We start from the raw sequence: 15116 nt of genomic DNA, 5'->3' as shown, positions 1-15116 counted from the left end.
GCAGTGAAGAAATACATAACCCTGAAGCTTGTACACATAGCAGGAAACAATGGCTTCTCCTTAGAACCAAACTACGTACCCCTTCATTACAACTCAAGCAGGAATTCATAACTGAGTTTGTTAGCCACTATGCTATTAGCTCTGATAAGTTCCATACAAATCAGTGGCATCCTTACATGGTGGAGCAAAGGATTACAATCAAAGTTTTGTTCTTCACTTTGCGACACTGCATTTCCTCATATATTATTCCTGAATATTTTTTTATAATGTTCTCACATTTTCAAGATTACTAGGGATTCCCCATCTATACATCTGGATGCCTCTCTTTTTCCTTTTAAACCTATATTTTAAAGAGTTCCCTTGGGTGTGTCTACTGGGCTACTTTACAGAAACTGATATTGAATTGTTAATGTTAGGGGTGCTTGGTTTGGTGTGTAGGGTGCTGTTTGTAACAAGAGTGGTCTCAGAAAGTCCTACTGGTGACAGAATGTGGAATTTTGGATTAAGGTTTTGTCATAATTCAGAGAAAGTCTGTCTAGATCCATCTGCATTCAGTGCAATCTTGGGAGTAAGGCTCAGTGGGGGTTTTTCTGGATAAGCATGTACATGATTACAGTATAAATGTGTTACATGAGCATTGTTTTGAATGGAACTGCAATCCAGCAAAAAAATAGCTCCTGCTTAATCATTTTGTTAAAAGGAATGCATAGGTAAATATTATGTCTTTTGATTTTTTGGTTTTTTTAGAGATTTAAGCATGTCTGGTGTTTTCAGGATTGGACTAACTGTGCTGTAATAGCTTGCTAATTGGCCTAAGCATTGAGCGTCATGTGTGCAGCATTTTTCTGAATGTAATCCCATACTTTAAATAAATAAATAAATATTGTTGAATGGATATTACCAATAGCGTGACAACTTGAAGTGGGGTACATGCTTGTGATAATGATTCATTTGAGCCATAATTTTCAAAATTTTATGTCTGCTCTGTTAGTTATGCAAGATTTCTTTACAATATCTGAAAGAAAGTCACAGCAAATGTTAGGGTGTTTTTGATCAATAACATGCAGTGTGCAATTGATACTAAATACATCGCAGACTGCAAGGTGTCCCAGTTGTCCCAGTGCCAGCAGTGAGAATCTCCTTTTCTAGCAGAGATGTAACAACCTGTGTTTACAAGTTTTCTTTTCTCACCTACTGTATGCTTCTTCTTCATACTTCCTTCAAAATATAAAAAATTGACTTTTCAACAACATTCTATTAGGGCAGCAAATGTGTGTTTAAAGCAGCTAGACGGTTCACTAGGCAAAACCTCCAGCAGCCACTGGAGGAGGGAAATTCCAGCTCATAACTTTATAAGTTGGCAGTAGAGATGGCAGTAGAGACAGGAGATGCTGAAACCAGCAACATGCAATCCCATGGTTGCCAACAGGGTTTTCTCAGCGCAAAATGCTTCACCGGCTATTGCTACTTCAGTTTCACCGCACTTTAGAGTGGGGTGGGGAATCAGGGACCAAAGGCCACCCTCCAGACCTCCCTATGTGCTCACACCTCTTTCTGGACCACACCCTTCTCCCCTGACCTTACCAGCCCTGCTCTGTAGCTTTTGTGTTCTTCTGCCTGGCTGGAATTGAAAACAGAAAGATGGGTGTGTGGCTGTATAGTAATCTTATACCTTTGTGTGGTTAGAATGCAGCCTACTGTACAAAGGAATGAGTCACATCCCCCCACTTTTGCTGCTAACCATGTCCACCACTACTAGCAATGTGGCCCTCAGAAAGTTGTCCATTGGGGATTGTGGCCCTCAAGCTGAAAAATGGTTTCTCACCCCTGCTTCAGAGCAACTGGTTGTCTTCATCCTTACAAAAGCTATTGTAAAATGCTTGGTGGGATACTTTCAAAATCTCCAAGCAGATGAGCCCCAAGTCCTGTTGCTTGGTGGTGAATGCAGCTAAACATTTACCAAACAATAACATGCTGTGGTGTGCATGTAACCAGTGGATAAGTCAATTGCTGATCAGTCATCTTCTACAGACAATATAGTAAAACCTGATGTCTCCCTGCTTTCTTAGATTGTGTTTACAAACCTGATCAGCAATCTGCCCATGAAAACAGTTATATGCATACTATGGAAATTTACCATCTTGTAAATAACCCATCAGGGACGCAGGTGGCACTGTGGGTTAAACCACAAAGCCTAGGGCTTGCCGATCAGAAGGTTGGCGGTTCAAATCCCTCTGATGGGGTGAGCTCCCATTGCTCGGTCCCTGCTGTTGCCAACCTAGCAGTTCAAAAGCACGTCAAAGTGCAAGTAGATAAATAGGTACTGCTCCAGCGGGAAGGTAAACCACGTTTCCATGCGCTGCTCTGGTTCGCCAGAAGCGGCTCAGTCATGCTGGCCACATGACCCGGAAGCTGTACACTGGCTACCTCGGCCAGTAAAGCGAGATGAGCACCGCAACCCCAGAGTCAGCCACGACTGGACCTAATGGTCAGGGGTCCCTTTACCTTTACCTAAACAACCCATCTTCTGTTTTATCCATCAATAAGATTTTTAGTAGACACAACAGGGCACTGGAGGAAACTCTAAGACATTTTGGCATTGGGGGGGGGCAAATGGAACCTTCCATGATGACAAAGATATAGTAACAGATTTAATAATTGACTATTTGCTGCTTCTTAATTGTGACCCCCACCCAAACCCACCATATACGTTGAGCTGTGTCATCCTACCTAACAGTAAGGACTGGCCCTAGAGAAGCCTGAACTTACGTTTAAAAAACCAACTCAACTGCGTAGTAAGGCAGGGCAGTAATACCATTGCCCCCTTGGCTCTAAAGGAATAGTTCGTGCCAATGCCCTATGAATAATACCCTCCCCCAAATAACTCAAACCTTGGCCTGCCACCTCCTCCTCATGATAGTAGTAACTCGTGTGCCCTTTTCAGCATGCAGCTTTGTCTGTCTTTGCATGCTTGTCCGTCACATGCCAATTTATCATAGTCAAATACAAATACTCTAGCATCGTCATGTATGATGGTGAAGCTTCTTTTCAGTCCTTGTTTTCAAAGATGCTGCTTCTAAGAAAGTGTGGGGCAATAAATGTTAATGAGATGCCATAGAAACATGTATCTTGCTTCTGGGGAGATGAAAATTACTCAGTCTTCATGCTGCTGTGTTTTTATAAGAGAGAGAGAGAGAGAGAGAGAGAGAGAGAGAAGAACAAAATACAGGAGTTTGTAGATCAGAGGACAGCCCCTTATTTTGTCTCTCCTCTCCTTTTGTTTTGCACCCCTCCCCCTCCCCATTCATGCCTCTGGGCTTAATGATGACAAGGTCACCAGTTGTATAAGGGAAAGAGGAGTTAAGTAGAAGCAGAACCAGCTCAGTAATGTAATGGCAAATGTATGTACATTTTGTTTCAGTAACCTAAAAACATGTAAACAGTCACAACTCTGTCCAATTCTTGAGGTCTGACAGCCTCAATATATTCCCTGCCTCCTCCTTCAAGCACATTAGTGTTGTGTGTGTGTGTGTGTGTGTGTGTGTGTGTGTGTGTATTTCCACATTTCCTGCAACAGTGAGATGAGTGATTTTCTTTAAGGATGAAATCATGGTCTGAGTAAGGAATAAGAAACTGACTGCATTGCATACTTCAGTGTTTAGAGTCACCCTCTGATGCAATTCTTTGTATTAATAAAACACATTTCTGTCCCCTTTAATTACCCTTTCAGAGAGATATGTTTTAATGTAAGTTGTCTGATTCTGTTTTAAGTGAAGGAGAAAACCTGGTAGAGGTTGTCTCTTTAAATCAGATCTGCAGTGTTGATGGACCCTCTAGCAGGCATGGTAAGAACCATTCTCACCTCTGCAGCAGGGAGCTTGACCATACAGACTCGCACATTCAATCAAAACGTTTTCTGTTTTAATATGCACTGTACCAATCCTATTCCCATGGTTACAGCTCCTGCTCCTTTGGTTGCTTCTAGTATGTTGGAAAAGAAGAGAGGCAGCATACATTTCTCGTACAGGAGTTTAAAACATAATGAAAGCAGCCCTGTTGTGATTTGCATTTTAAATTTTCTTTTTTCCTCTCATTGTACAGGATGCCGTGGCTGTAGCTTCAGCTCATTTGCCACGGTCTGTCCTCTCTTCGTCTTCAGCCTTGCAATCTGTTGATAACTCCTCTTGCAAGCTACAGTTTATTGCCTTTCGGAATGGAAAACTCTTCCCGAGCACTGCAAACTCATCTAACCTTGCAGATTATGGGAAGCACAGGACCGTTGGCACGCCAGTTGTCTTCATTAAAATAGGTAAGTGTGATGTGCTGCTTCTTTAATCTGAGAGCTAGGCTATACATTAGAGTATATAGAAGAATGGTGCAGTGAAGTACGCAGGTCTGCTGATGGGAGAACTGCCTGTGCTTTAACACAAGTATGTGGGTTTATTCCTACCTGTCAGGCTTTTATTCAAATAAACTTGCACATTGACGAAGCACTGTAGCTGTAAACACATGATTCTCCTTTCTTAGAACTATTATTTATGTTGCTTATTGAAGTTTATAAGTAAAGTAAAGATGGCATGAAGGGTGGGAGGGAGGGATGTTGCTTTTTAATCTTGACCATGACTATTGAAATGCAAATCCTGGAGATTAACAATTTAAGATTAATAATCTGTGGGACAGTGGAGAGAGAGAGAGATAGTCCTGTTGCTTACATAGTCATAGTCATCAGTGTAGTTTTTGATAGCATAAATCTAAAACAGGTGATTTTAAAGATGAAACTAATAGGTTAAATATTTTCCTTAGATGAAATATTCAACCCATGCAGTTTTAACCTTATATTTGATCCTGAACTGTGTTCCCATTTCTTTCCACATTTTAAGAGGTTTTGATTTCAGCTTTGTACTAAAAAAGATGCCTTAGCTGTTAATCGTAGCAAAAACATTTTTTAAAAAATGAGGAGTACCCCCCTTTTTTACTTGAAGCAATAGTCCAACTTCATTTTAATTCATGGTATTTCTGTAGTAAATCTAGTTTTACGAACCATTACCATATCATCTGAAAACCAATGGACTTAAATGGCAGTTATAGCTAATATTAACTATTCCAAACTTTTTATAGATGACCAGAACCTCTTTTATGGGGATCGATGGGGGGGGGGATTTTTGCTATTGGTTTTTTTGGTGTGTGTGTGTTCAAAATTTTAAGAACCTCTGTCTGGAGCATGTAGCAATAAAGCATTTTCCACTTCATTGCTCTAATTCAGTTTGTTGCTTTTGCAGATGGGTGCAGTATCGGAAACCTCACCAGTCCTCTTACTATAGCATTGAAGCACTTTACACAGGGTATAAACCCCATTGCAGTCTTTTGGGATTTTGACCTTCTAGATGGACATGGAGGCTGGTGGGGAGAAGGGTGCTACATAATCAGCTCTACAGGCAACATCACTACCCTTCATAGTACTCACTTTGGTAACTTTGCAGTGCTAATGGTGAGTATATTACTTCGCAAATGTGTGTGCCTATGTCTGTCTGTCTTCTTGTGTGGTACCTGGTTAATTATTTTTGCATTCAGCTGAATATGAGATTGTTTTGAAGAAAGTAAGTTAACTACGAGTGAAAAGAGCAAAGCCATATTGCTTAATTACAGGCCTTGCTGCAAATGACTTTTAATGGAATAGTGAAAAAAAATCAAAGTTCCATCAAGACACTATTGGCGGTGGGGGAGTAAACAAATAAATGGGCTGGCTGCATATATATATATATATATATATATATATATATATATATATATATATATATATAATTTCCTAGGCCCTTTACATCTCCAAAGGAGATGACTACCCTTGTTAATGTCCAGCATTATGTTGATCATACTAATTAGTTGCTGGCATGCTGCAATATTGAATCACTTAATAAATGGGAAAGAATAGATTGCCTGCTTCTCTAAACAGGGATGCTGTATCCCTGGCTGGCTGCTCTTGAAATTCACGTCTGTGTGCTGATGACAGCATTCTTTTTACTAAATGGCTGTTTGTAAAGAAAAAAATATTTCTGTGCAGTGCTAGCACACAAGGCTGCTGAGGGTTGTCCTCAGTCACACTTGAGTTCACAATGCAGTTATTTAAGAATTACGTTAACCCGAAAGTTACCATGACTGATACGAAAGGCACACTAAATAAAATATCGTATCAAACAAAGAAATAAACATGAAGCAGTGACAGATGCAGCTGGAAAAAACCACATTAGGGAATATTTCCTACAGCGTTCAGAAGGGTTATTCAGACCCACTTGACATTTTGTAAGAGGCAGTCCTCATGTCTGCACACCATGCTATTGAATCTAGCCTTAATTTTGGTGCATACTTGCATAGAGAAGGTGCTGCCTGTGAACGTTACTGAAAGGTTTATAGTTGAGTAAATAATGCACTGTGTGTGTAATGTGTAAAGGGCAGCAAACACAGACGACAGGAATTGGGAGGACGTGTGTAGAGAATACCAATCTGCTGCTGTCAGATGAAGCGCAGATGTCAACCAATCATGGCTCAAGGCTGTGACAAGGAGTCCTTAAATTCAAATGTTATTGTCTATTTTATTAAACGGAATGCCTTCAATGTTATGTGATCCGTTTCTTTTCAGCCACTGCAGAATACTTCAGAATCCATCTGAAGATCAAATGCTGTCAATTAACATAGCACTTTTTTATTTTATTTTTGGCAAATAAAGTTATATTCAAACACTTAGCTGTTCATTCGATAATTCTGCCCTGGTTCCCAAGATTCTTTCCCCCCAAAGCACCTGTTGTTGCTGCAGGTACCACACCCATTTGGGCTTACCTAGAACTGAGTCAGTTCTAAGTGGTGCACTTAAAAACTTTGAATGGGAATGGGAGAAACTCTGGTTTTTCTGGTCTTCTTTACAGATACCATGGATATATTTTTAGATGACTTCATACATTTTAACTCTAAGTTCATGTAATCTGATGTGTGCAGTATTATGTGTTCTGTTGCCTTTAGTGGGTCTTAACATAATGACTGAGATTGGTTACAAGATTGAAATTTCATTATATACCATGTTTTTACTTAAAACTCTTAGTATGTCAAAAACAGCATATAATTTTGTTCACCCAGTCCTGCTCTTGAAGTATGGGTATGTAGAAGCAATGTATGAAGAAGCAATATGCCTCCTCCATACCTCTGAAAACAAGCCAATTTTCATCGTCATATTGAGAATGATTTCTTGGAGCTTCTAAAATTATCAGTGAAAATCTCTAACAACCACCATGTCATTTGAAATCATTCATCTGCAATCAGACATCTTGGGTTATTAAAGTTAGAGATTTGACATGAATATGGGTGAATAATACCTAGATACTCAGTGAAGGATGTCTGTTATCAGTGGCATCTCTTATTGTGATAATTGATGGTTTTTCTTTAGCCCAAGTAACAGTTACATGTGCTCTAATACCAGCAAGAAAGTAATATAGACATGCCAAATAAATATAAACTCCTGTTGTGGGTGGTACATTGGAATTGATCTAGATATATCTTGGTTTTAATACTATTCATTGCATGGCCTTCAGCCTGTCATTGTCTTTTGGCCTAATCTACCTCACAGTGTTGTTGAATAGTTTAGGTTGTTTCCAGACAGGAGTGTACTTTGCAAACAGGTCATTGAAGTATCAAACATGGATCTTTGGCAACAGATGTTGGGGTTTTAAGGTTTTTTCCCCCCTTACTGGATTTTCCCTGGAAATAGTAAATCTGGATTAATGGCGGAGGTGGGGGAAATTCAGGTAGGCGTTTTGATGCCAGTGATGTCATGTGGATGTTGCAAAATCTTGCATGCATGAGAAGCACCAATCCTTCAGTTAACACCCATCTGGAAGCACCCTTAAGTGAGATAATTCTGCAAATACATAGTATGTGAGTGTGTTGAAGAAATAATCCACCAGGAAAGCTACCTACTGCAAACTCCATTGAAATGATGTGAGCAGTGCCTATGGTTTGTTGTTCCCTGGGATATGTAGATTAATTTTGGTGTTCCTTTTTAAAAAAGAAAAACCATTGTGGAGTTCTAAATTACATGGAAACATACCCCCCCCACCAAACCTTAATGGAGTATTATTGTGTTGAGGCTTAGCTGCAGTAAGACAAAGTGTGTTAGTAAGGCAATAGCGATTGTGAACGTTGTTTGCATAGCTGCAAGGATAATGTAAATCCTGCTGTGTAACAGCATAAAGCGTAGGCCTAAATTAGCCCATCTCTTTGTTAAACTGCTAGAGCAATGACACTATGGTCAGATTAATTATTACAGTTTGGTTTTGTGTTAGAGTTGTTTGTTGTGAAGCAAATATCCAGGTGTCTCTATAGGCTGGCCCCTTCTCTGTTCAAGCGAGTGGAAAGGTTTTGATGTTGCTCAGTTGTTTAAAGTGTTGGTGCAGCCAAGACAGAAAGGAATATATCAGCATAATATATCCATTTTTTGTGTTTCATTCAATATTTCCCAATATGTTCATGCTTTTTATTAACAGTTGTATCTAAAGGTTTGCATACTTTCCGGAAAATGTAACCAAAAAATAATGGTCTCAGGTGGAAGAGGGTGGAAAGATTACAGAAATATTGTCAAGTGTGATGGGGTCAAGCCAGAAATTCAGTAGATCCAGCATTAGTTCCCAGTACAACTTGGCTGCTGATTAAGGGAGGAAACTGAAGGCAATTCCATCCAAGAGATTTGTGTCGCAGCCCATAATCTTCCTAGTCTAGGAAATTAGGTGGCACCAGAGGATCATTCTGCTGCCACTGACTGTTATAAAGCTATCTGACATCTGCTGACTTCCGACAGTTAGAGATGCTTCTGACTGTGGTAGGGTTCTTGGTCCTTACTCTACACCGGCAGACACTACGGGCCCCTGCCTCAAATTGCTTGTCTCATCTGCCCTTGGGCCTGAGTACCCGACACACATTTCAAGAGGAAGAAGTGCTTGGCAGGGATGGATTTGGCACAGTGAATCACATGTGATTGTAGGAAATTGTTCCCTGTTGGTAGGCTGCCAAGGTCCTTGTGGCAGATGTTAAGAGCATTGCAGAATAAGAGGTGATTGTCTTTAGGAGTGGAACCAACTGGAAAGGCAATGATAAGATTTAAATCCTATTAATTGTGCTCCCTAAATTGTTTGGGAGCAACAGGATCGTATAATATTTAACATAATTCCCAGATCCACAAAAATCAAGATTTTATATACTAAGTTTAGAATAATAAAAAGAAGCATTAGATTTCTGCTGAGAAATATATGTTTAGAATCAGAGCCATAGAAAAACCCTCTTCATTCATTCTACTAGGGCTCATCCACATGCCTCGGAAGCATGGGTCCAAATGGTTTTCTGCTTGACCCACACTTTCTAAGTCTGGGTTTGAGCAGACTCCTTTCCAAGGGAAAACACGTTCTTTAGTGATAGATCAGAACAAATGGGAAAACTTGAATTGCCATTGGCTCTGATTGGGCTCTAAAGAGCGGTTTCCCCCACAGAAAAGGAGTGGGTCAAGAGGAAGTGTGGCTAAGCCCTTAGTTTCTGCAATTGTGCACTGGCAAGCCATTCCCCCCTCTGGTGCACCCCTTTCTCATCCCCAAAGGGAACCTCCATAAACAGAGGAGGTTCCTTACTCCAGAACTTCGGAGGACTGTGACGAGTGTAAAGAATGGGTAGTGATGCACAGGAGGGGGCAGGGCTTCCCAGTATGTATGTCTCCACCTGTCCTTGTGTGATGACAGTCACGCAAGGAAACAGAAAGGCTGAAGACATGCACTAAAGAGATTTGGAGGCAAGTTACAAAGTGGAATTACAAATATAAACACTTTTCAGATATGCAGATGTGTATTAATTACTATTCTGGGGAGTAGTAGTAAAATAAGAATAATGGGACAAGTTAGTATTTCTCTTCCCATTCCAGCACTAGGTCTGCTTTAAAATAAATAAATGCTGCCACTCCTTAATTTTGACGAGAGCTTGGGGGCCAGGAATAAATTGCCTGGAGAGTCACATCAGGCCCCCAAACAGGGAGTTAGCCATATCTGGACACTCGATACATTAACAATTAAATGAGCCTATGTACTGGGTATGCCAAATATCAGGTCTTTTTGCCTTTTAAAAAAGTTTTTACAAGTATAACTGTTTGACCTGTGTTGCTAACATGCTTCTAGTTATTATGAGGCATAAAAAATGTAACCACCACAAATGACCTTAGAATACATACTGCTTTTTGCAATTAAATCTTGATTCTATCTGAAAATGTGTCTTTAAACTTCTCTAAGATTCCTGTTCCTATCCCAAAATCTGAAATGGTGCTCTGTACAGTATAGAAGTGTAGATGAGCTGCATCCCTTATACTTCTGTGTCCATATAAGTCAAGTCACGGACATCGAATGCCAATTCATTAGGTAATGTTATGGATCCCTTGTGCCAGATTACATTAACCTCATGCAAAAAATCATTACTATGTAGATTAGGAGCTATAGGCTTGTAAATCTTGTGTCTAGATAGATAAAGTATGCTTCTAGAGATTTATCTACTCTCTTTTTAGACAAAGTTGACCTCACTGGGGTGATTATGGCGATACCTTAGACTAAGCATGCATTTTCAGCTTAGTGAGAGAAGTGAAGTTTCTATAGAAAAGTCTTATCTGTGGTTGAAACTGAATGTTTGACATTTCTTTAGGCTGAATCTGCCCACTGTTACATGAGAAGCCTGATTTCAGATACCCATTGTTTAAAACAGTGATCAACCATTTGTCTTTTTGACATTTCTCCTTTAGAATCATGGCAGTCTGTTTTGGTTTTGAAGCCTTGAAAATCCAGAACTTGTAAATCGACATAAAATGTTGGCAAAACTTTCTCTCTGCTAGTAAAACAAAATCACTGCCTTATTTCCACAGAAACTTTTGAGCCATTTTTTTTTAAATCGCTACCATGATTTATTGTTTTAGGCTGTGGCGGTAGCCCACAAACCAGCTGAATCTAGCATGCTTCCAGAAATTTAATTAAGAGTACAGTCATGTGCATGTCTCCTCAGTAAGTCCCACTGAGGAAAGGATGTAAAGGATGTATGTAAGACTCTTTTTAAAGTACTTTTCCAGCAAGTCGTTCAGAGGTTTCAGTCCTTATTACAGTTTCTCAAGCACTGACCCCAAGTTTTGTCCCCCTTACCTTCCCCCCAAGTCAATAAAATAAATTTATCATAACCACACATACATTTCTTCCCCAAGAAACAGTAACATGTTTTTCCCGTCCCCAACTTCCATTTCTTTTGTGGCGATGGACCACCATTCCACCCACTGTAGGATATAGAAAAAGCATTCCTTGCTGAGCTAGGTACAACAGCCTTGTGCTCTTTTGTGATAGGAACGGACTGCATCCATAACTACTTGGAAAGATTCATTAAACTACAGAGGAGTCAGCACCAAGCATGTTACCCCAACTAAATACCTCATCCCAGGCCTCCTCAAACCATCCCATTTTATGAAGTTTGATAGATGGGAAATGTTTTTGGGATGATCTGTGTTTATTCACTGAGTGTTGCCTCCCTTCCAGTGGGGGACAGAGAGGCCATGGGATTTCCCCAAGTAAATCAGTATACTAAAAATGGAAATATGTTTCTGTAATGACCGAGGATGATATCTGATGTGGCTGTGCTGGCAAAAGGTGGAGCACAAGTCTTTTGCCAGTTTCCCCTAACACTTAAGTTTCCGTTTTCCTGAAGATCTGGTCCTACGGCCTGTGGGGCCCTCTGGAAAAGTGTGGGGTATGGCACAGAGGCCTGCAGCTAGCAGGGGCAGTCAGTGGAAATCAGGTACAGGGGTGCCTTGGGTTAAGTACTTAATTCGTTCCGGAGATCCGTACTTAACCTGAAACTGTTCTTAACCTGAAGCACCATTATAGCTAATGGGGCCTCCTGCTGCTGCCGCACTGCTGGAGCACGATTTCTGTTCTCATCCTGAAGCAAAGTTCTTAACCTGAAGCACTATTTCTGGGTTAGCGGAGTCTGTAACCTGAAGCATATGTAACTTGAAGCTTATGTAACCCGAGGTACCACTGTACTGTGCTTTCACCACCATTGGACCCAACCTGAAATCTATTGGACTGCTTTATGTTTTATTAGATGTTTGCCATGCTCAAATGTTATTTCCATCCATAATTATGTGGTTTTATCAAGTAGTAGCAGAAAAGTCCTTTAAAACAAGATGTGTTGTTTTAATAGTATTGTCTTTAACATCTGTCCCCCTAGTTACTTCAATACATTGTACAATCTTTTTTAAAAAATTACCCCATCAAAGAGTTGAACAGGTGTGTATTCCAGAGGAGTAGCCATGTTAGGATGTAGTAGCAAAAAAAAAAAAAAAAAGGGGAAAAAAAGAACTGAGCGCTGCCACATGTGAAAACTGACTAATTTATTGTTGCATGGATTTTTATGGGCTAGCCTCTTACCTCATCAGACACAGGATCTGACCTCAGTCGCAAATGTCCATAGTGATTTATTCCTCTCCACCTCTCCCCATGCTGTCGCTACATTTCTAGACTCAAGTACCATATTCCCATTACTCAGATGTTTGCTTCTAGGTCCCCTTCAAGCTGTCTTCTCCTCCATGACATAAAGATTTATATACAGTTTCTCTGTATTATAGATTTTTCTGTTTGAGACAACTTTCCCCCATGGAAGAGAAATAAAAGCCCTCTATTATTTGAAGCTATTTCATAACTACTGGAATAGAATAATTCCCATGGAAAGGATGATGCAATTATTGTTTTCTGCTTCTTTATCTATGTAGGCTTTATCCTCGACGTCCTTCTGCATTTTCAGCCATGCTTAGATATTTATTTTTCAGTGTCCCCTCTTCTAAAAATTCAGATATCCGTTGCCGGTTACCAATATTTATGTCCTCTATATTCTCCTCTAGGACATAAAATCAGAAAACTGCCTTGTTCAGATGTGATGTACAATTACACTACTTTGCATACTGTGTGGAAAAAATTATCTTTATCTTTCGCTTGCTTTTTCTCTCGGGGGATCACTCAGGGGAGGCTGACAGATCAATAAGATTTAATTATCATTAAAAGGCAGACAAGATTAATTTATCATGTATCTGTAATGAAATCAGTTTTCTGTGTACAGAACAGAATAAAGGGTATTTTACAATGCCGTTAATACGTTGTGGTATTTTAGCTTAAAGTTTCATCGCTTGACAGTTTTACTGTGTCAGATCAGAAGTGAGCTAAAGATGAAATTATGACTAGTTTTAAATGAAAATGGCCTTTAAAGGCTCGATTGTTCATGACTCTTCTGTAGGCAAAATGGCTCTACTGAACAAGACATATGGCATTAGCTTTCATAGAGGCACTTGAGCGTAATATGATGAGATGAATCCTGTGATTACATACATACACACAGATAAAGGCTCTTGTATGTGTTGAATTGGGCTATCTAAATGAAACACTTCTAAGCAACTCACTATTGTTATTTTGTATGTATTTTTCCACTCGTATATTTAATGCTGCCATTGTAGCATTAGAACTTCCAGTTGTATTATCCCCCACCCCAAAAGAAAATTGTGTTGTTGGTGTTTTGTTGTATAGCAACATAAAAGGAAGTACTTACCTTGTTACTTCCTAGAATCATGTCATTGGCGCTATACAGTTAGATAAATTTCCGAAGTGAAAATGGCCTGTAAACAGAATTCTAACCAGACTCCATAGCCCATAACAGTGATTACATTAGTGAGAGCTGGAAGCCACTGCTGTTGCTGTTGTTTTTCTTGCCGAGCAATCAACAGTGGCAGGCAGAAGCACTCCTGTTGAACATTAAGGCGGCAGTTCTGCACTGAGCTGCACACACTTACGTTTCTGGAGGTATAAATAGGTGCAGAATCACAGCATAAATATTCAACAATCCCAAGTGTCATCACAATCAAATGCACTGCTTACAATTAAACTTATGCATAATGCCATCCAAGGGTTTACAGATACCTTGGCCACAGCTAATTCAGAAGTTCTTTACATTAGGCATAACATAACCCTTTCTCTGTGTGGCCTTAGAAATCAAGGCTTAATGCACAAAGGCCAAGGCAGATTGGCCTTGGCATGCGCCAGCCACATACATGCAAGCAAGCAAGCAGAAGGCCTTTCACAGTATTTACTGCAGAATTTCCATTTCTTATTACAAGAAACACCCAAAGCACAAGCAAGCTCCCATCTTGTGCTGAGGAAATGGCTAAGCAATTTCTAAAGCAACAAACACACAGCCCAAAATTGAAGAACAGGTCAGTTTATAGGCATGGGAAATACTGTGTTAAATGGATAACAGGGGCTGTCAGTGTGGCACTTATGGGCACACAAGTTCCCCCAGACACCTCCATTGGCACCCATGGGAGCCGAAAGATTGAGAACCCCTGCTCTATCACATCTAGGATTCAGTCCTCAACTTCAGACCTGTTTTGTCCTGTTTCATTTAAAATAATACAGGAAAATCTCTCCTCAGAGGAATATGTATGTTATAATATAAACAGAGAGCTTTCCTTTCATTTGAAAGCTCACAAAGTGAGCAAAAGGTATTTCTTGTGTCATCTGCAGACAGCAGAACAGCTGGAAATATCTATGAAAAGGCTGTACAGTAGCAAAGAGCAAACGAGGCCTTACTTAAATGCCTCCTGGGTCTTCATAAAGCAGCCCATGTCAGTACCCACTATGCAAGTGAGAGTTGAACAATTTGACAGAAGCAAAACAAGCAGGTAAGGAGCAGCTGACTTGGGTTGTCATGAGAAGGTACATTAGAACATTTTAGTACTAGGAGAAATTATCTCATGGAAAAAGTACAATGAGTATGGAAGAACCCCATGCAGATATTTCCCAGACATGGATATCAGCCATGTCTCCATGTGCAAGAGGAAATTGGATTCTTCCTTTGGGACTAGAGTGCTTGTATGTCCTACCTTACAGAAGACAATAGTCTACAGTGGTACCTCGGGTTACATATGCTTCAGGTTACAGACTCCGCTAACCCAGAAATAGTACCTCGGGTTAAGAACTTTGCTTCAGGATGAGAACAGAAATCGTGCTCTGGCGGCATGGCGG

General features: G+C 40.1%; 1 protein-coding gene across 1 annotated transcript in view; it reads left to right on the top strand.

The window, feature by feature from the left end:
• ADGRA1 (adhesion G protein-coupled receptor A1) overlaps positions 1 to 15116 on the top strand; it is a 310291-nt gene that overhangs the window by 231939 nt on the left and 63236 nt on the right. The window contains exons 13-14 of the mRNA XM_053388799.1: positions 4102 to 4309; positions 5280 to 5488. Of these exons, the coding sequence (XP_053244774.1) occupies positions 4102 to 4309; positions 5280 to 5488 (417 nt within the window). The remainder of the gene's footprint in view (positions 1 to 4101; positions 4310 to 5279; positions 5489 to 15116) is intronic.

This window comes from Podarcis raffonei, chromosome 5 (assembly GCF_027172205.1).
Source record: "Podarcis raffonei isolate rPodRaf1 chromosome 5, rPodRaf1.pri, whole genome shotgun sequence".
NCBI classification, from domain to species: Eukaryota; Metazoa; Chordata; class Lepidosauria; order Squamata; family Lacertidae; genus Podarcis; species Podarcis raffonei.
Note: the sequence above shows the minus strand (reverse complement) of the source record. Positions and strands in the feature narration are given on the sequence as shown.